This window comes from Epinephelus lanceolatus, chromosome 21, assembly GCF_041903045.1.
Source record: "Epinephelus lanceolatus isolate andai-2023 chromosome 21, ASM4190304v1, whole genome shotgun sequence".
In the NCBI taxonomy this organism is placed as follows: domain Eukaryota; kingdom Metazoa; phylum Chordata; class Actinopteri; order Perciformes; family Serranidae; genus Epinephelus; species Epinephelus lanceolatus.
In genome coordinates, this window is record NC_135754.1 from 20981786 (window position 1) to 21001384 (window position 19599).

At 40.1% G+C, this 19599-nt stretch overlaps 1 protein-coding gene across 1 annotated transcript; it reads right to left on the bottom strand.

The window, feature by feature from the left end:
• Nucleotides 1-1943: 1943 nt before the first annotated feature.
• Nucleotides 1944-18179, bottom strand: pde6c (phosphodiesterase 6C, cGMP-specific, cone, alpha prime). Its single transcript, XM_033610922.2, has 22 exons — nucleotides 17546-18179; nucleotides 15406-15558; nucleotides 14278-14367; nucleotides 14029-14169; nucleotides 13851-13925; nucleotides 13641-13705; nucleotides 13334-13400; nucleotides 12800-12847; nucleotides 11904-12053; nucleotides 11648-11791; nucleotides 11222-11287; nucleotides 10877-11032; nucleotides 10599-10706; nucleotides 9877-9986; nucleotides 9671-9758; nucleotides 8424-8524; nucleotides 8156-8263; nucleotides 7958-8021; nucleotides 7463-7537; nucleotides 7256-7339; nucleotides 4345-4498; nucleotides 1944-4240 (listed from the first exon to the last, which is right to left on the bottom strand). The coding sequence occupies exons 1-22, from the start codon at nucleotides 18011-18013 to the stop codon at nucleotides 4197-4199; spliced, it is 2559 nt and encodes an 852-aa protein (XP_033466813.2). The 5' UTR covers nucleotides 18014-18179; the 3' UTR covers nucleotides 1944-4196.
• Between the last annotated feature and the right edge of the window lie 1420 nt (nucleotides 18180-19599).

Consider the following 19599-nt stretch of genomic DNA (forward strand, 5'->3'; position numbering starts at 1 on the left):
GCTGATGGGAACATGGTCTCAACATTATATCTGATGACCATGTAGCATGCTTGCGTTAGCATTTAGCAGCTTCACAGAGCTGTGTGTCACAACCTGGCTCAGGAAGTGTGAGGTTATTCTTAAAACAAAATGTCTTATGAAAACCAAGGTGAATAGAAATCAACAGCAAAAAGGGCCCAGGTGAACTCAATCAGCTGTCAATCAGCTGACGACCCTCCCGTGTCAGCCGTGTGCTGCTGAGGTCAATCAGGACAGCACCTGAGACAGCTGGAGGGGGCGTCTTTACACGGCTGTAGACCAGGGATACTCCACTTGCATTGCCCGGCAGCCACTTACACAAAATGGCGGGTGGCCAGATGAATAATATTCATCAGTAAATATAATATATTAGGCAGCACGGTGGTGCAGTGGTTAGAATTGTGTGAGTTTTCTCTGGGTACTCCAGCTTCCTCCCACAGTCCAAAGACATGCAGGTTAACTGGTGACTCTAAATTGGCCGTAGGTGAGAATGTGAGTGTGAATGGTTGTCTGTCTCTATGTGTCAGCCCTGTGATAGTCTGCTGACCTCCAGGGTGTACATTCTGGCACCCTAAAAATCCCACTGTGAATCAATATAGCCTAATTGTGAATTAGATAATTGTCACCTGGCACCCTATCCCAAGGGTATCACTGCTGTAGACTCTTATTCTTGTTTAAATATCTCTAATTAATTGAAACTGCACTATAAAGTTGGTACAATTTCCAGAGTATAATTCAGCATAATAGTAGCAATACAAAAAAGCCAGGCACTCTGCTGCTACAAGGATTAGCTGGAGATGTTCCTCCGGCCAAGGGCAAGATTGAAGCGCTTCCTCGCCTTCAACTCGCAGAGAAGGAAACTGCGTGAGGTTGCTGGGAGATTATAGACCTTGGTTTAAATAAAGACAATTACTTTACCTCTTACCGCTCTGTCTGCCTCATTTTAACTTCACTGCTTTCTCAGGAGAAGTCATTTACTGTGTGATTCATGGCAGCGTTTAGCTAACAGATGGTTAAGTGTAGTAAATGATACAGCCTGTTGTTTTGGGTGGCAGTGGGATGTAATTTGGCCCCCGGCTATACTCGTACACCTGGATGCATTTACAGTTAATCCATTGTGTTGTCAACATCTGTTTTCTTGGTTAAAGATTCTCGCCCTCACATGAGCGCACATTTAGGGCCTTTAAGAATGCCCTGGGAGGAATGCAGAGATCCCAAATAACAACTTTTCAGCCATGTTTTAAGGCATGAAAACACTCTCCTTGAAATAGTTTCTCAATTCTAATTAGCTAGATTACAATTCTTAAAATTACACCGACTCTTTCTCCCTCATTAAAAGGTGCTTTAAATCTACAACTCAAATTTTGTGGTGAGGCATGCGAAGGGAGGTGATGGGGGTGCAGCCAGTTCTGCACCCATCAACCCCTCGTCAGCGGAATGAAAGGTCATGTTGTTGCGGGGGGTTGAGGCGCTGAAGTGTCTTGCAAAATGACAGATTTAAGGGCTTAGTCTGTTTTCCAGCAGAGGCCTCAGCAGCATCCTGCACTCAAACTGCACACCTTCGAAGTTTATCATCCTCTAAATTACCGTCTACGACATTAACACCATGCAACGTCCACTTTTCTGCATGCAGAATCCGCAGACCGCAGGACACAAGATGCTGAAGAACACAGCCAGACAACACTGTATCAAGCAGGGGGGATCAGAACCAATCCACTGATCCTCTTTCCCTGGAGGCTCATCCAGCTTTGGAGCTCTCTAAGATCCCTGCACGATATATGACTAAGAACGAGCGCTGTGGCAGCTAAGCTCCAGGTTTCTTAAGTTCACTCTCTGTCTCCGTCTAACCTTTGTGTGCACGAGTCAAGTGTGAATAAGAGACAAAGCACCACCAATTCTTAACGCTGAGAAAAAGCGATTATCAGTATTCTTACACTTCCGTAAATTCCTTTATTTGCTTACACATATTACATCTCATGACACATACATACAGTAGAGGTCATCTCATACGTCAAATGATAGATTTCTAATGTCTGGAAGACAGTTGATGGGATAAGTAGAAAGTATACAGTGCATTATTTGGTATCTCATGAAGGATCCTTGAAAGAAAAGCAAGGAGCCTTTTTTTTAAATCACTGGAGACAGAACTGGTGGTGTAACCATCTATATAAAATGTGCAGCAGGAACAATGAGGTAAATTCATGGGTAAATATTTAAAACATCATTTTCAGTAAATGTTGTGTTGCACAGTTCTGGCTACAGTGACCACAATAGCTCCTCGCTTCACCTCAAGCAGCAGAAAAGGAGTTTCCAGGTAGTCCCAAAGCCATTCTGATAGGATTAAGTGCCTCTGATTGATGCCCCGTTGATTAGAGGAGATGACATTGTGCAACAGGAAGTAGAGAGCCACAGCTTGCCTTTGCCCCCAGGAGAGACGTTGCTAAAAGTGTTTCAGAAGGTGCACCGGGGGGGGGGGGGGGGGGGGACTGTCAACTCAGATGCCTGATCAGATCAAGCTGAACTCAGGTTTACACGGAGATTCACACTGACTCGACATCAAACCGCAGCTGCTGCGTGATTCATCACGCTGTTGCATCACTTTGGACTTTGGCCCGAACCGGCGCACAATCGATGATGCTATATAGCTGCATCTGCCACATTTTAAACACAAGTCCTTTGCACATACATACAAGGCTTTGGTAGCCTGCTTTGCCTCCTCTGTAAGAAGGGTATTTAAAGTCTAAAGCTGTGTGGATCTCAAATGCTGGCTGGCAATCAAATCAAATCCCATCCAATCTTCTTACAGGAGAGGTAGATCTTCTGTACCCGCTTTGACTGACTGCGACTCTTAAGGTTGCCTTTCCTGAACATCCTTCAAATCAGTTTTACGCTTCAGTTAAGTTTACACAATTTACATTTTACATTTTCTATATAATAAACTATGTACAAGTGAAATCATGCAGGTTTTAGCTTTTTTTTTTTTTTGAGTTGTTGGAATTGCAATTTGCTCTAAACACTGGTGTAAATATGCCTGTTTCAATCCAGGTCGTTGGGCATAAAGATAACAGCTTACAGGTGTTTGTTTCCAAAGCTGACAATAAAGTTACACACATACATGTTCTAGATGCTTGAATGTGACTTGTAGCCTACATTTGCTCACAACGCCCTCTCAAAGCGCGCCGCAACCTCACCGTCCGTGATGACAGTTCAAGTACAAAATTGTCAGACAGAAACATATACGTATATAGATAGATTGCATATTAAAATAAATACACCCTTACACAACTCATCAGCGCCTTTTTGAGGTAAGAGAACATCAGCCCTTGTTTGATTGTCGCTTGCTGTATTTGAGCGTCGAGGTTTGTCATACAGCGTTAACACATCATTCATGTGCATATTCCTGCTCTTGTGTTGAATTGATGCCACAACTCATGCTACTTCAACTGTTAACCGAAAGCAGTTAAAGTGGAATAAAGTTACGTGGTTATCGACTCTAAGTGCATTGTGCAACCTACAGTACTGCTACGCAGTGTGGTAACTGACTACCAATGGGAACAACACAGTGAGAACTCTTGCTTTGGCATGTATACACCCCACATGCAGCACATGTTGTCCCCTAGCTACGCATTTTATACTAAAGAGTTTGACTTGGAGTGTTTGCTTACATCTTATCCAACCATGGTTTTAAACCACGCATACCAGGAATGTGTCGATTATTGCTATGATAAAGGGAAACATACGTTGTCCATGTATATATTTTTCAAAAGTTCATGGCTGTGTATCGTCGAAGCAGAGGAAGGAAGACATTTCAGATGCACCACATCTTCCGAGTCAAACAGGCTTCTCTTGCAGGCAGAGTCCCAACATTGCTTCCTGGTGATGTTCCTGACTCTTCCCTCCTCGGAGGATAGTTCGGCAGACTGGACCACAGACCAGGCCTGACTACACTAGACTAAAGTAGGCTAGACTGGACTGGACCAGACCAAACGGGGCTCGGCTGGACTGCACCAGAGCGGACTGCAACCTAACCAGAGAGAACTACGCTGGTGTAGATCAGAAGAGACCAAGCTGGTCTAGTCAAGCCCCAGCTAGACTAGCTGTCAGACCAGAATAGGCTGGCATAGCCTAGATTAGTCCTAACCAGACTGCATCAGTCCAGATCCAAGCACCGGAGGAACTTAGCAGATGGTGCAGGTCTTTGACTTTCCTTCGCCTCCACCAGCTACATGAACACACAGAGATAGTAAAAGATACATTAATACAGGATAACTGACCATTTCACATCTATCAGGTGATCAATATACACCGATTCATTTTTTTTAATACCTTTCTTGGCTTCCTCTTCTTCCAGTTTCTTCTTCTGATCCTCAATAGCCTTCATCTTTGCGTTGTATACCTCAGCCAGCTCATTCCAGTGTGCCCTGTTGTTGTTCAGACCATCAAACATGGGCTGGATCTCTTTGTGGAACCTGGAGAACTCCTGATAAATGAAAGAAAATACACTGGATGTAAGTATATTAATTCACACTATGGGATGCACAAAGGGAGTAGACCTTACAGGAGGGAAACAGTTAAGTGCTGCAAATACATGTGCCTCTTAGACCAGACGTCCACAGGGCGGGCCGACACATATTCATTTATTTATATGGATGTGTGTGTTCCTGTCCAAATACCACAGTGACAGACAGCTAGTTGACATTCCTGTCGGGGCCAGATGGGTTGAACAGGTTCATCTCTTTCCATCCTGGGATCTAACCTATAGTGGCTGAAGCTACAACAAAACCTCTGTAAAACTAATAACAACTCTGTGTGAGAAATGACTTCACTCAATGGTTGTTTTGTACTCTGTAGGATGCTCCTTTACTACAGAGTTGGATTTACACCTTTCTGATAGAGTCTTATCAAAAATTTATGGAAGCCCATTTTCGCCAGTGTGATTTGAAAACGAATAATCCTGCAAGTCAGTCTAATGAGAAACTTTCTAGATACAATAACTTTGTATCACAAAATGACTTGGTATCTCAAAGTAATTACTAAGTATCTTGAAGTAATGAATAAATACCTCAAAATACTGACATAGTATCTTGAAATAATGACTTAGTATCTTAAAATGATGACTTAGTATTTCAAAATGACTTAGTATCTCGAAAAAATGACCAAGTACCTCAAAACAATGACTTAGTATTTCGACATGACTTAGTATCTCGAAATAATGACTTAGTATCACAAGATAATGACTTAGTACCTCGAAATGATGGCTTAGTATCACGGAATGACACCTCAATAATGATACCTCAAAATAATGAATAAATGCCTCAAAATAATGACTTAATATCTTGAAATAATGACTAAGTACCTCAAAAAGATGACTAAGTATCTCGAAATAATGACTAAGTACCTCAAAAAGATGACTAAGTATCTCGAAATAATGACTAAGCACCTCAGAATGATGACTAAGTATCTCGAAATAATGATTAAGTACCTCAAAATGATGACTAAGTACCTCAAAATGATGACTAAGTATCTCGAAATAATGATTAAGTATCTCGAAATAATGACTAAACACCTCACAATAATGACCTAGTATCTCGAAATAATGATTAAGTACCTCAAAATGATGACTAGGTATCTCGAAATAATGACTAAGCACCTCAAAATGATGACTAAGTACCTCAAAATAATGACTTAGTATTTCGAAATAATGACTAAGCACCTCAAAATGATGACTTAGTATCTCAAAATAATGACTTAGCACCTCGAAATGATGACTTAGTATCTCAAAATAATGACTTAGTATTTCAAAAATAATAATGACTAAGTACCTCAAAATAATGACTAAGTACCTCAAAATAATGACTTAGTATCTCGAAATATTGACAGTATTTCAAAATAATAATGACTAAGTACCTCAAAATAATGACTTAGTATCTCGAAATAATGACTAAGTACCTCAAAAATAATGACTTAGTATCTCGAAATATTGACTAAGTGCCTCGAAATAATGACTTAGTATCTCGAAATAATGACTAAGTACCTCAAAATAATGACTTAGTATTTCGAAATAATGACTAAGTACCTCAAAAATAATGATTTAGTATCTCGAAATATTGACTAAGTGCCTCGAAATAATGACTTAGTATGTTGAAATAATGACTACATACCTCAAAATAATGACTTTGTATCTCGAAATAATGACTAAGTATCACAGAATGACAACTCAATAATGATACCTCAAAATAATTAATAAATACCTCAAAATAATGACTTTGTATCTCGAAATAAAGACTTAGTATTTCAAAATAATAATGACAAAGTACCTCAAAATAATGACTTAGTATCTCGAAATATTGACTAAGTACCTCAAAATAATGACTTAGTATCTTGAAATAATGACTACATACCTCAAAATAATGACTTTATATCTCGAAATAATGACTAAGTATCACAGAATGACTCCTCAATAATGATACCTCAAAATAATAAATAAATACCTCAAAATAATGACTTTGTATCTCGAAATAAAGACTTAGTATTTCAAAATAATAATGACTAAGTACCTCAAAATAATGACTTTGTATCTCGAAATAATGACTAAGTATCACAGAATGACACCTCAATAATGATACCTCAAAATAATGAATAAATACCTCAAAATAATGACTTTGTATCTCGAAATAAAGACTTAGTATTTCAAAATAATAATAACTAAGTACCTCAAAATAATGACTTAGTATCTCGAAATAATGACTAAGTACCTTAAAAATAATGACTTAGTATCTCGAAATATTGACTAAGTACCTCAAAATAATGACTTAGTATCTTGAAATAATGACTACATACCTCAAAATGATGACTTAGTATCTCGAAATAATGACTAAGTACCTCAAAATAATGACTTTGTATCTCGAAATAATGACTAAGTATCACAGAATGACACCTCAATATTGATACCTCAAAATAATGAATAAATGCCTCAAAATAATGACTTTGTATCTCGAAATAATGACTAAGTATCAAAGAATGACAGCTCAATAATGATCCCTCAAAATAATGAATACCTCAAAATAATGACTTTGTATCTCGAAATAAAGACTTAATATCTCAAAATGATGACTTAGTATCACAAGATAATGACTTAGTATCTCTGCCTTGAGATCTATCTTGAAACTATCACCTCCCCTTCATTGTGTATAATAATTATACTTCTCTGCTGTGCAGTGTGAAGGTTTTGAATTACCTTGTACACAAATGCGCACACAAAGTCGATAAAACCACACTGCATCTTGGGTAGCTGTTCCGCACAATTTCTGTCCATCATGGGCTGAGGGAGACAGAGGGGAGAGTTTCAGATGAAAAACAATTCCTGAGAAACCTTAAAAAAAAAAAAAAACATGAAAGGAAGAGGAGACCACAAGAGAAGGCACAAGAGGGGTATGACCCTTACAATTGGTTGTTGGTCCAAAACAGTCCTCTCCAAATCTCCCTGCTCCCAGAATTCAGCAGCGACCATCAGAGCCACCTGGAGAGAAACAGACAACACGAACAAAGAATGATACGGGGGAATAAAAGACAAACAAAGGGAGGACAGGATTGCGAATGAGTAGCAGAAAAAAACGTCATATTCTTTTATCTTGTGCGGGTTATTTTCAATCCTTTCCATGAACCCAGTTTGTTTTTGTTGTTATGACTTATCATATTATTTTAAAAAAGCAAAGTAAGTGCAACTCTATTCATTTTTTGGTTGCAATAAATATTACATTGTTGAGCTGGAACCAAACATATTTCAAGCTGAATAATCTGATCGAAAACTGAGAGCAGGGAGGATCAAACAGCGATGTGTAGAACTCCATCAGTCGGCCTTAGTAGAACAAACTACATGAAAAACCTTGACTGTACATTTTCTTAATCGGCCCATGTGAAGGCTGTGAAGGCCACCCACCTTGCTCTGTACCTCCCAGGGTTTGGTGATAGCTGACAAGTCACAACCTGTCATCATCATGGCCCTGCAGGTGAGAGACAGACAGACAGTCAGGAAGGACAAGATGACACCCTGCTACTGATGGGTCTGCTGTTTGAGAAATCTTCTCAGAAGGAAACAAAATTTTCTTTTGTATGATCTTGAGCTTTGGTTACATACATGATGATTTCCTTCCTGGTGGGGTTGTTAGAAACAAAGTCAATGGCCTCCTTTTCCACTGTCATCGGCTCTGTGGCATTCACAATGTTTTGGAACAGGGTTCTCTTTCTGCGTGATGAGATAGCAGACAGTCAGTCAGACCAACTGAGCTAAACAAATACAACAGTAGACAGACAAACATTGATCAGCTGCGGCTAAACCTCTGAGCAACATCGGCCAGTCTGTGGCTGTAGAATTGGGAGCAGTTAGCGTATTTCTGAGAACCTACTTGAAGTAAAGGGCCAGATCGGTGGCGATGATGCAGACATCAAACAAGTGCTGCACATGCTCAAACTGACGCTTCTGGAGGTTGCAGAAGATGTTCAGGCTCTGCAAGAGACAATGAGTGGTCAAAATGTGTGTGCCACTTCTTCCATTTAAAGGTTCAAAATAATGAGTTAGTCTTGCAAAATAATGAATACCTCAAAATAATGACTTAGTATCTCAAAATAATGACTCAATATCATAAAATAATGACTTAGAATCTCAAAATAATGACTTAGTACCTCAAAGTATTAACATGGTATCACAACAAATGACTTAATAATGACTTAGAATCTCAAAACAATGACTTGACATCTCAAAGTAATGACTTAGTGCCTCAAAATAATGACTCAATATCATAAAATAATGACTTAGAATCTCAAAATAATAACATGGCGTCACAACAAATGACTTATTACCTCAAAAAAATGACTTATGACTTCAAAAAAAATGACTTATTACCTCAAAAAAACCAAGACTTAGTATCACAAAATCATGACTTAGTATCACAAAATAATAACTTAGCATCTCTAAGTAATGACTTAGTGCCTCAAAATAATGACTCAATATCATAAAATAATGACTTAGAATCTCAAAATAATAACATGGCATCACAACAAATGACTTACTACCTCAAAAAAAAAAAAAAAAAAAAAGACTTAGCATCTTTTATGTCTCAAAATAATGACTTAGTGGTTAGGGTTAGGGTTAGCCGAGCCCCAGGATTCACAGCAGGCTCGTAGCTAACAGCAACACGGGGTCGTATCCGTGTAATGGCAGCAACAGAAAGGTATGCTGATCAAGCAGGGAGGGGTGGTCGAGAGGGTGGTTCGGTGGTCAGACCCCCTACGCTTGGTCTTGCTATGGCTGAATATAAGCTGCTACTGGGTGCTAAATGAAGGTTCATTACTGACGGGCTGCCGCTGAAAAATGTATATAAGGAAAGCACAGCATGTGTGAGTGCCAGTTGTTTGTTGACATTAGCAGACTCCATTTCTTAGCTAACGTTAGCTACTGTTGCCTCACTGAAGAGAGGTAAGACACTCGCACATAATGTTGCATCCTTTGGACGTTCCCCGAAAATACGGTCCGAATCCTTTACATAGAAGTTACCTCACAGGTTGCTAGAGGCAGCTGGGGGAAAGTCTCACACCATGTTGATACAGAACCTTTAAGTCCGCTATTAATTTATTGTCCAGTAATGTGTTGTACCTCCTCGCCCATCAGCGTCTTGCTGTACTCCAAATGGTGCCTCTCCATGATGGAGGAGCCATGAAGTTTAGCCAGAGGGGATGCACTCCTGCAGAAAAAAAAAGAAAAGGATGGGTGGGGGGGGGGGGGGGAAATACCTTTACACACAGGTTACACACACACACATGCACGCACTTTTCTTTCACACACATAATGTTTTGACCTACTTTGTCTGGTAGAGGTTGTTGGTTCCTCTGTGGTCGATATCGTGGCAGAAAGCAGCAGCCACCATGGCAAAGGCATCTAGATCAGAGTAGTACTTCCTCAGCTTCCCTGTCTGTGAGGCGGAAGGCACAAATCATGAATTATTACACGCAGGTGTTGGGGTGAGTGGTATAGATTGTAATCACCTATACAAAAGCATGACCTGTTCAGAACGTAATAAAATTTCTGGAGCATTTAAATCCAGAAACTGCAGAATATTGGGCACCGTCAATACTGATGCTCTCACGGCATTATAAACACCTAATGTACCTGTGCTGCAGCAATTCCCATCTAGATTTATGATGAAATAAAACATGTTGTGAGCTGATATAGGTGGTTCACACATTCTTCTAAAACATAGCGGCCTGTTAAACTGTCACCACGTGTATTGTGTTAAATATTGTGCAGTGAGCTGCAGCATAGAAGTTATTAGCATCGCCTGCTGTCTACAAGAATGTGGTTGTAGAAAAGAAGAGATTGAACTACAACAGCTTAGAGGATATTCCTGTTATTAAGCTTTGGGTTTAGGGCAATGATACACTAATTCTGGCCCACAATAGGGTGCTGGGTGGCTGCTGCGACTGGCCTCTGGCTTCCTGTAATTTTGCAGAAGTGGCCCCTGGGCAAAGTAAGCTGAGTAACCCTAGTTTAGGGTTTACTGTAGATGCATGTGTGCGGTTGTTACCTGCAGCAGGCAGAACATGGTGTGGCCTACGTTGAAGCCGTGCCTCCAGTTGTGGTAGGTGATGGCACGGTAACCCTTCTTCACTGTGTACATCCACCTGGTCAGCGTCTGGATATACAGAACGGACAACATGATCATGGGAACAAAAGAAAAATAATGAGCCCTATGCACAATTACATCATTACATCCAGATACTAGTGACCATCGGGACCACCTGAAACCCTTGAATAGTATCCTGTTAGTGCGGTCAAACCGAAGTGTCTGACTACGTTACTCACGTCTGCGGGAACTTTAAACTTCTCAACGACTCCGAGCTCAAAGAACATGCGAATTCCAGCTTTGATGAGGTCGAACTCGGTGACAGGGAAGTCGCTGAAGGAGAACAGGTACAGATTCTCTCCGTTGACATTGTCAGCTGCCGGGCAGGTTGCTCTCTGAACCAAAACACAACACAGTTCACTCAGAAGACATCCATAAATCGTACACATGATTTCCAATGAATTTTGATTGAAAAGAAGTGAAGCTTTCTAAAGTCCAATCCCTCAATCCTATGCATTATTTCACTCATGCACTTATGTGTCTTTGATAATGTGATAATCTTTGTCCCAAAGGTTCAAACATACCAACAGTTTGTACATCTCTTTCTGGTCGCAGTCTTCAGGTTCTGCATCAAACTTCTCCTTGGTGTTCTGGTTAGAAAGGAGAGAGCAGTGATTTAAAATGGCATTCACACTCAACCCGCTGTGAACATGCTGCCATCACTTCAGAAATATACAGCCTGAATTTATGGACTGGCAACAAAACGCAGAAAACGTAATGATATCATGTATTCAAACACTTGAGACAAGTGCTCCAATCAGTGCAGCAACTGTTGTGTCACTGTCTCCACTAGATCTTTTATTAGGACCTCTAATAGCTGCTAATGGAGGACTGCTCCTCAAAAAGCTGTTCACGGCGCATTAACCTTTGACTACTTTTAATCCCTGCTCGAGTGGCCTCTTCATCAAATGCTTAGAGATCAGAGGTAGGTGCATCAGGTTGATACTCACCAGAATGGCCTGCAGCTCATCTTTGGTGCACTTGGTCTGGCACATCAGCATCTCCTGGGCGATGTCTTTCCTGTACTCCATACGGTTCAACTTGTCGTAGGTGTCGCAGTTCAACACGGACCAACCCAAGAACTGCGTCAGGGCCTGGCACAATAAAATGGGAGCGACAGGAAGTTAGAGAAAAGAAACATCCCAGTGTTTCAAACCAGGTGTGCCGGCGACAGGGAATAAAGAAGAGAGACTGCATGGTGCTGACCTCGGTGATCTGTTCATCATGCTCATCAAATGGCTTGCCGTCTTTCCTGTTGAAGAAAGTGGCGATGCCCACAATTTCTTCCTTCTTGTTGACGATGGGCAGCGACAAAACGTTCTTGATGACAAAACCTGTCTCGTCCACAGCCTCTTTCTGAAAGGCATTGAAATAAAAATATTCAGATTCGGTTTCAAACCATTCTTCCTGAAGACGGGCATCAAAACAGTACAACGTACAATCTGCATATTACACAGGAAAGTAGGGGTGAGGGGAAAACATCCATACAGCATAGTATCACAATATTTTGCATAGTGATATTGTATTGATATATGGACATAGGTATTGTTTTTATTCAAATTTAACTCAAATTAAACTTTTGGTAGCCTACTAGAATAATAGGAATCAATTAGTTATTCCATCCATTGGATGCAATTAAATTTGTTTGTTTATTTTTTTTCCCTTTTTTAATTGTTTTATATTTATATATATTTATTTATATATTTAAAATGTTCTTATATATTGTTTTTCTTTTTTAATTGTTTTATTTTCATAAGTATATATTTTTTTAAAAATATATTTTTAAAATTTTGTTTTCATTTACTTATTTATCTATTTTTTTTTTCGTTCTTGTCTTTTGGATTTCCTTTCGCTGGTCTGGCTTTCTCTGTTTGTTCTCGGGTTGGTGGGTGGGTGGGGTTGTTTTTCTGTCCTTGTTGGTTCAATGTTTGTTTGTTGATGCGTTGCGCATCTTACGAAATTATCAATACAAATACCTTGTTTGGTGGTTGGGGGGGAAGGCTGATAAATCACAAGGCCAAGAAAGGCCTTAATGTGTGTATACCAAAACCAATAGTGGTGTGTATTGCATGTATGTGGATGGACGGTTAAAGTCTCCTCACCTGAAAAGTGAAGTAGTCATCTGCAGCCACGTTCATCATGTTGCAAATCTGCAGGCAGATACATAAAAAGTCCAGCGCTTTGCTACGAGTATTCAGTACAGTTTTACTCACAGCTGCTATTTCTGATCAATCTTTGCAGCAACCTTTATCTAAATAATAATAAAATATTTGTCTGTTAAGTCTTGTTTACTTCACTTCATGGCATTTTAGCATGTTTGTTGCAATATGACCGACTCTTTACAACTGTAGCTGCTAACTGGAGTTTATTAAATGCAAATTGTGAATCAAAACTGTGTTGACTACTGTGTTCAGTGCTATAAATTGACACGTAACTGCACTAATTCACTTCATGTACAGTATTCCAACTGATAAGTGTGATGTGCTCTTTTGCCTTTGTTTCACTACACTCATGTTACCACATTAGATATTGACATGTCTCTGTGCCTATTCCATGACTCAGCTCTCCTGTATTTTCAAGCTTTTCTAACTCAAGCGATTCTCTAAATGAACTGCCAACCGCAGTGAGAAACTTACAAAGCCATTCTCTGCAACGTAGGTTGGTAGGCCGCTAACTAGAGCCCAGTGATCTGCAGGGGGACCGCTGTAAAAGAGAGAAACATAAAGAGTTGTGAGACCTGGAACGAGCTCGCTTTTCTCTGAGAAGCAGATTTAATGGTGCCCAAATAATAACACTTATCAGAGCTGTATGTGGGCAAGCATAATTGCTTCATGTATTTTTCATGTGCTTGATTTTTTTGTTAATTTGAGGGCAAAAATTGTTCTGGTTTTTGATGCTGTATTTTCAGATGTATTGTGTTAGTTTGTAGCTGCTGCTGCTCACGGTATGACTTTGATTTCTTCTTTGCCTTCCAGGAGGTAGTCAATGATCTTGTAAAAGTTTACTTCCTGTAGAAAAAGAAGAACCCTGTTAGCAATTATTGATTCATCTTCAAACTTCATTGGACAATGAAAAAGTCAAAGCGAGTGGGATTTTAAGCGCCGCACACCACAAAAAAAAACCCAGAATTAACAAGAAGGATGAGTTTGTTACCCTGCCATCTGGCGTTTTCGGTCCTTTATAAGGTTCCACATCTCCCAGTTTCACCGGCCATTCATCATAGAATTCCTGCAGGGTGAAAAACACACGATTAATAGTTTGAAGTTATTTATCTGTGAATGCTCTCTGTTCAATCCTGTGTGTAAAACTGAATCTATTCTGCAACACCAACCTTCTCTTTGGTCATGTCCAGCAGGCCCACTGAGTATCGTTCGCACTGTAGATAGGTCCTTACAGTGTAGAGCGCTTTGTGGAACTGTCGCTCAATGTCTGTCAACTCTTCAAACACTTTGCTGGCGGACCAGAGCAGCACCTACGAGGGTAACGCCAATGGATGTTTAGCTTTGGCATATTGTACCATGCCAACACCAACGGGGGACACAGTGTTCGTCAGTGCAACATGATGAGGCGTTCAGTTTACCTGACTCCTTCTGGACTCCACGTTATACATGTAGGTTGTGTAATGCTGCATGGTGATGACTTGGGCAAAGTTCATGTACTTGTGGAAGAACTAAGGACCAAATGAGATTAGAGGTTTCATCAATACACAACAGCAGATTTAAGACTGAAGCAGACATCACCAGCAAAGTTGTGATTCGTAACATAAAGCGATCTGTGTATGGCGAGCATATGGAGCGTGTCTCCTCGTACTATGACAGATCAGTAAACACAACAGACTTGAACACAACTCTTTCTCGCAAACTTCTTAAGGTCTTATAAGTTTGACTAATCTTTGTGCAAATATTTTGTACATAGATTTACACAAAAAGCATTTCACAGGTCTTTGCAGGCTGATAAAATCCCATTACACTTGTGATTAACAAACCCTTTGATGCTTGATGCAGTAAATATGAGTGTGTTTTTCTTAAATATTGAAGTTTGTATTTTGAAGTTTTTTCCCAGTAGAGATTATATGCAAAGACAAAGAGAGATATCAGACGCTATAATGCATCTTAGCAGTTAAACCATCTACCCCGCCCCTCCTTAGAGCTCTTTACTCTCCTTTTCAGCTCCTGTGACTTAACACTGTGACCTTAAGAGTCTACGAAAACATAATTTCCCTCTGACCCACTTCATTCTTTGTGGAATTGTACCTCAGTGTGAGTTTACGGCTCCTGAATGATAAGACGCAGCAGTGCTCTTTTATATACGCTAGGAAATAACTTATTCCCAGTTAAATCGTTACGTCTTTTTTTGCGAGTCAGAACGCAGCCAAATCAATTCAGGCAGGTCTGATTGGCTCCTGCTGACATAATTGGAGTGTTTTACATACTGGTGAGATTGAATTACAGCAATAATCTTTATATAGCTGCAAAGAGTGCAGAGTTTTTTAAAGTAGGAGGCAAGCAACTGTGGATATAATGAAAAGATAATTCCTGTAACACCGGGTGTATAGTAGCTGCTACTTCTTAAGATAAAGAGGGCCTAATAATGACACCTGACACATCCAAGTGGCAGCCATGCATCCAAAACAAAACCTTGTTCCAGCTCAGTCAGCAAATCCTTCTGACTACAGGTGGACGTACATGTTTAAGGTGTGTATTCTTACCGCCTCATCCTCTGGGGAGAACTTATCAGCTCCTATTTTGTTGAGTGCCATGACGACTCCAAGGCACTCTTTATCAGCCATCAGAGGGAAAGTGAGCATGTTTTTAGTCTTGTATCCAGTCTGTTTGTCCACAAAGTCAGAGAACTTTTGATTCTGTATCAGGAGGAAAGGAAAAACTTGGTATCAGGTTCGGCTGAATCCAAAGGGTGGACATAAAATGACATCACTAACATACAACATCACTCTGTTCAGTTTGTTGTTGCTTTCATTGCCTGTCGGATTGAAAGATTCACATTCATAATGTATCTAACACTTGCTTTTTTCAAATAGATCCCAGCATGCTCTTTGATCTCACTTTTAAGTACTCAGTAATCAATGTTCTATTACTGGCTACACTTGGCAGCAAGAGGCATTCATGCATTCACATTTGTTAACAGATAGAAAATGGGTCAGTGTATCATATACTGGAAGACACAGACATATTAACAATAATCCTAAAACATAATTCTAACATCTGCAGTTTTCAAAATCTTGCAAAAACTTATGCTTAGAATAAAAATATGCTATAAAATATACATAAAATCATATAATTCAAAATAAAACCATATGTTTTATCAGTAATTTTGACATCAGAGTTGTGTAATACTAAACACTAATACTTTTAAAGCTATTTAATCTCACTGATCGTTAAGGACCTCATCATGCTAGGTAGGCCAAAATAAAAAATATGTCAATTCTAGCAGGTCCACAATGAACAGAAACAAGTGTGGTGGTAATTTATTAATCTGATGCTTTGCAAATTTAGAGGCAGTTTTTGTAGCCGTCACTCCAGCCAATGACCTTCAGCTAGCAAATTCAAGTGTATAACAGTTTCTTTTAAGACCCAGAAAGATTTTAGAGGCAATTTTCACCTAATTTATTTATTTCTATATCTATGATCTATTAGACCCCCCTTCCTTTTCATTGTTGTTTTATAATGTCATTGTTTTACTGTTTTTATTAACATGTAAAATGACTTTGAGCACATTTTAAAGTGCTGTACAAATACATTTATTATTAATTAATTACTATTTATTACTTGCACATTTAGAAATAAATGGTCTTAGAGAGAATTTTTGTAGCCTACACTCCAGCCAATGACCTTCAGCTGACAAAGTCAAATGCACAACAGTTTCTTTTAAGACCCACAAAGTTTTTAGAGGTATTTATTACTGATAATTTATATCTACGACCCATTCCTTCTTCCGTCTCATTGTTGTTCTTATACTGGTAGTGCTTTTATTATTTCTATTACTGTTTGTATTGCCATGTAAAGTGACTCTGAGCAAATTTAAAAACACTATACAATTAAATATATTATTCATTTATTACTATTTATTATTTGCACCTGTTTATTTTAGAAATAAATGGTCTTCGGAACAATTTTTGTAGCCTACACTCTAGCCAATGACCCTCAGTTAACAAATTCACATTTAATATTTAACGTAACATTTAAAGACACAAAGATTTTAGAGGCAATTTTCACTCATATTTTTTTTAAATATCTATGATCTGTTATACCCGTCTTCTTTTTTAAAGTCTATTGCTGTTTTTATTAGCATGTAAAGTGCATTTGAGTACATTTTAAAGTGCTATACAAATAAATGTATTATTACTGCTACTACTATCAATACCAATGTTTTTACTGTATTTATAACTATGTAAAGTGTCTTGAAGTGCATTTTAAAGCGCTATGCAAATAAATGTTTCATTACTAATATTATCACTCATGCTTTTATTGTTTCTATTACTGTTTTATTACCATTTAAAGTGACTTTGAATATATACCATTGCTCCTAAAATATTAAAAGCAATGTTTTTATTGTTGTCATTACCGTGTAAAGTGACTTTGAGTGAATTTTAAACCGCTATACCAATAAATGTATTATTACAGTTATTATTACTCGTGCTTTTATTGTTCCTATTACTGTTTTCATAACCATTTAAAGTGACTTTAACTATTTACTATTACTACTAATAGTAACATTGTGGAAAGAAGGGAACATCGCCATATGATTTTTGACAGTTTCGGAGTCACGCGCACACAACTTTCTCGGACAGCGCGCGCACTACAGAGCGCGAGCACCTCACTTGAACTCACCTGTGAGACGTCAGCAACACTTTGTGACTTTTTGGAGGTCGCGGTGAAACCCACGATACCCATATCGAGAGGGAAGACGATCTCAGCCTGCGGGTGGACCCTGTTTAACTCATATTTGGATGTGGGCGTGACGTCAAAGAGGCAGGTGGCGAGCTCAGGTATTCCGTTTCTCGCGCGGCACATGTAAAGGCTGAGCCTGTCAGCCTGTATGATGAGAGCCACTCTCTGCAACACCTTGTGAATGGACTGGTCCATCTCCTCCTGTTTCTGCATCTCCTGGACCAGCTCGAAGATGATGGCGGCCTCTTGGACGGAGTTTACATCCTTGAAGGAAGCGGTGTCTTTGACGTCCAGAGGTGCGGAGAAGGCGGCGGACAGGGCCTCCGCGCGCAGCTTCTTATCAAAGTACTCTTTGGCGAACTGCGGGTTGTTCTCCAGGTATTTCTCCACGCTATCCTTGTCTGCCATTTTGAACTCGAGTGCTGCTGTGTTCCCGTCCTCTTGTCACTGAAGCATCACCTGTAGGGTGCTGTGGAGAGGGGAGCTTGTGCTGTGGCCTACAGGGCTGGGTGCATCAGGCGCATTCTCCTCCGCGGTCCCCGAGGGAGTCACTGACACATGCCGTGTCCGCCGACAGTCAGAATAGGACAGAGTGCGGCTTAGAGGCTGAAAGGATCAAAGTGGCCGCTAATTAATGTGACGTCATGACATTAAAACCCCTGCTCTAAGCGTCCTTAACCCGCAAATCCCAACGCTGATCATTTTATAACGGGTAACACAGGAGAGAGTGCGACTGTTGTCAGGTCAAACGGCAGGTTGGGTGCACCAGGAGACTAACAGCTGTCTTAGGGTCCCCGAGTCCCTCCAAACAAGAGTGGCACCAACACCTCATTTGTCCCCTTGTCTCCACACACGACACTAAACACAGGGTGATACCTTAGAGATACTCTGGTGCCTCATAAGGATCACTTCAGAATTCACTTAATAGATCCATTACTCCAATCTGTATTTAAATCCCAACTTGAGCAACGGGACACCTTAGGTTTTCTCACCTAACATGACACCCAACCTTGCACTGGTGTCAACCCTGTTCTATCCCTGTTGGTACGGAGGAGGAGGAGGAAGTACCCAAATAGTTCCCGCCACTGGCAGTGTTCAGAGCCATAATGCTAATGGTGAATGTGTGAGCAGCCCTACCTGCATGCTCTATTTAAATCACCATCATCATGGAGGTATCGGTCCTAGAACTGGAAATTGGCCAATTAGTGGGACTTGGACGTCTGGGAACAAGGCCCTAAACAAAGATGGCTGGCTATTATTAACTGAGTGCACTGTCTGGTTGGCCGCTGGCAGGCTGGCAAGACAAGGAGTTCCCCACTATTTTCTGCCCCTAAGGGATTAAGGCAATCTTATCAAGGGAGAACTACAAAAGGGGCGTGTGTGTGTGTGTGTGGGTGTGTGTGGATGTGAGGCATTGTGGAAATAAATCAGAGTGGCCTGTTTAGCAGTGGGAGAAACTGGCTGGGTGTTAGTGTGCGAGAGAGGGAAGACAGGCAGACAGACAGGCAGACAGACAGGCAGGACCAGTGTAATGATGAATAAGATGAACAATAGCAGATTTCTACTGGTCTATCCCAGGATTTTGTTCTCAACCTGAATGGATTCAGTTGTGTCTAATATGAAACTATTTTTCCTAATGTCTTTCCCCTAACAAATTCATTTCATTTTGTGTAATTCTTAGGGAACATATTAAATTCCTAGACTGTATAAAAATAATGGAAGTAGCCACTCCTGTTCTGAAGCCTTGGCTGAATCCAAATGTCCACCCTCAGGACTTGCGGACTGAGGCCTCGCGGACTTCAGTTGTACGTAGTGTGCCGTATTTATCGCAAGCGGCTGATAGACAGCCCTTGAGACTGTTTTACTCATAAGTCATATAAGTTCATGAACAGTGCCTGCTCATCTGTCCCTGCAGATGACAAGATATAAATCCCCTGAATAGCCTTTTTCTGTGACTAACAAAAATGAAGGCTACTAATACATCTCTATATAAC

Excerpts from the sequence above, each read along its gene's own strand:
- pde6c (XM_033610922.2), bottom strand. The coding sequence starts at position 18,013 with ATGGCAGACAAGGATAGCGTGGAGAAATACCTGGAGAACAACCCGCAG. Across the intron at positions 8,264-8,423 it reads GATCTGGCCCTTTACTTCAA|AAAGAGAACCCTGTTCCAAA; the intron begins GTAGGTTCTCAG and ends CTCATCACGCAG. Across the intron at positions 7,340-7,462 it reads TTTTGGACCAACAACCAATT|CCCATGATGGACAGAAATTG; the intron begins GTAAGGGTCATA and ends TGTCTCCCTCAG.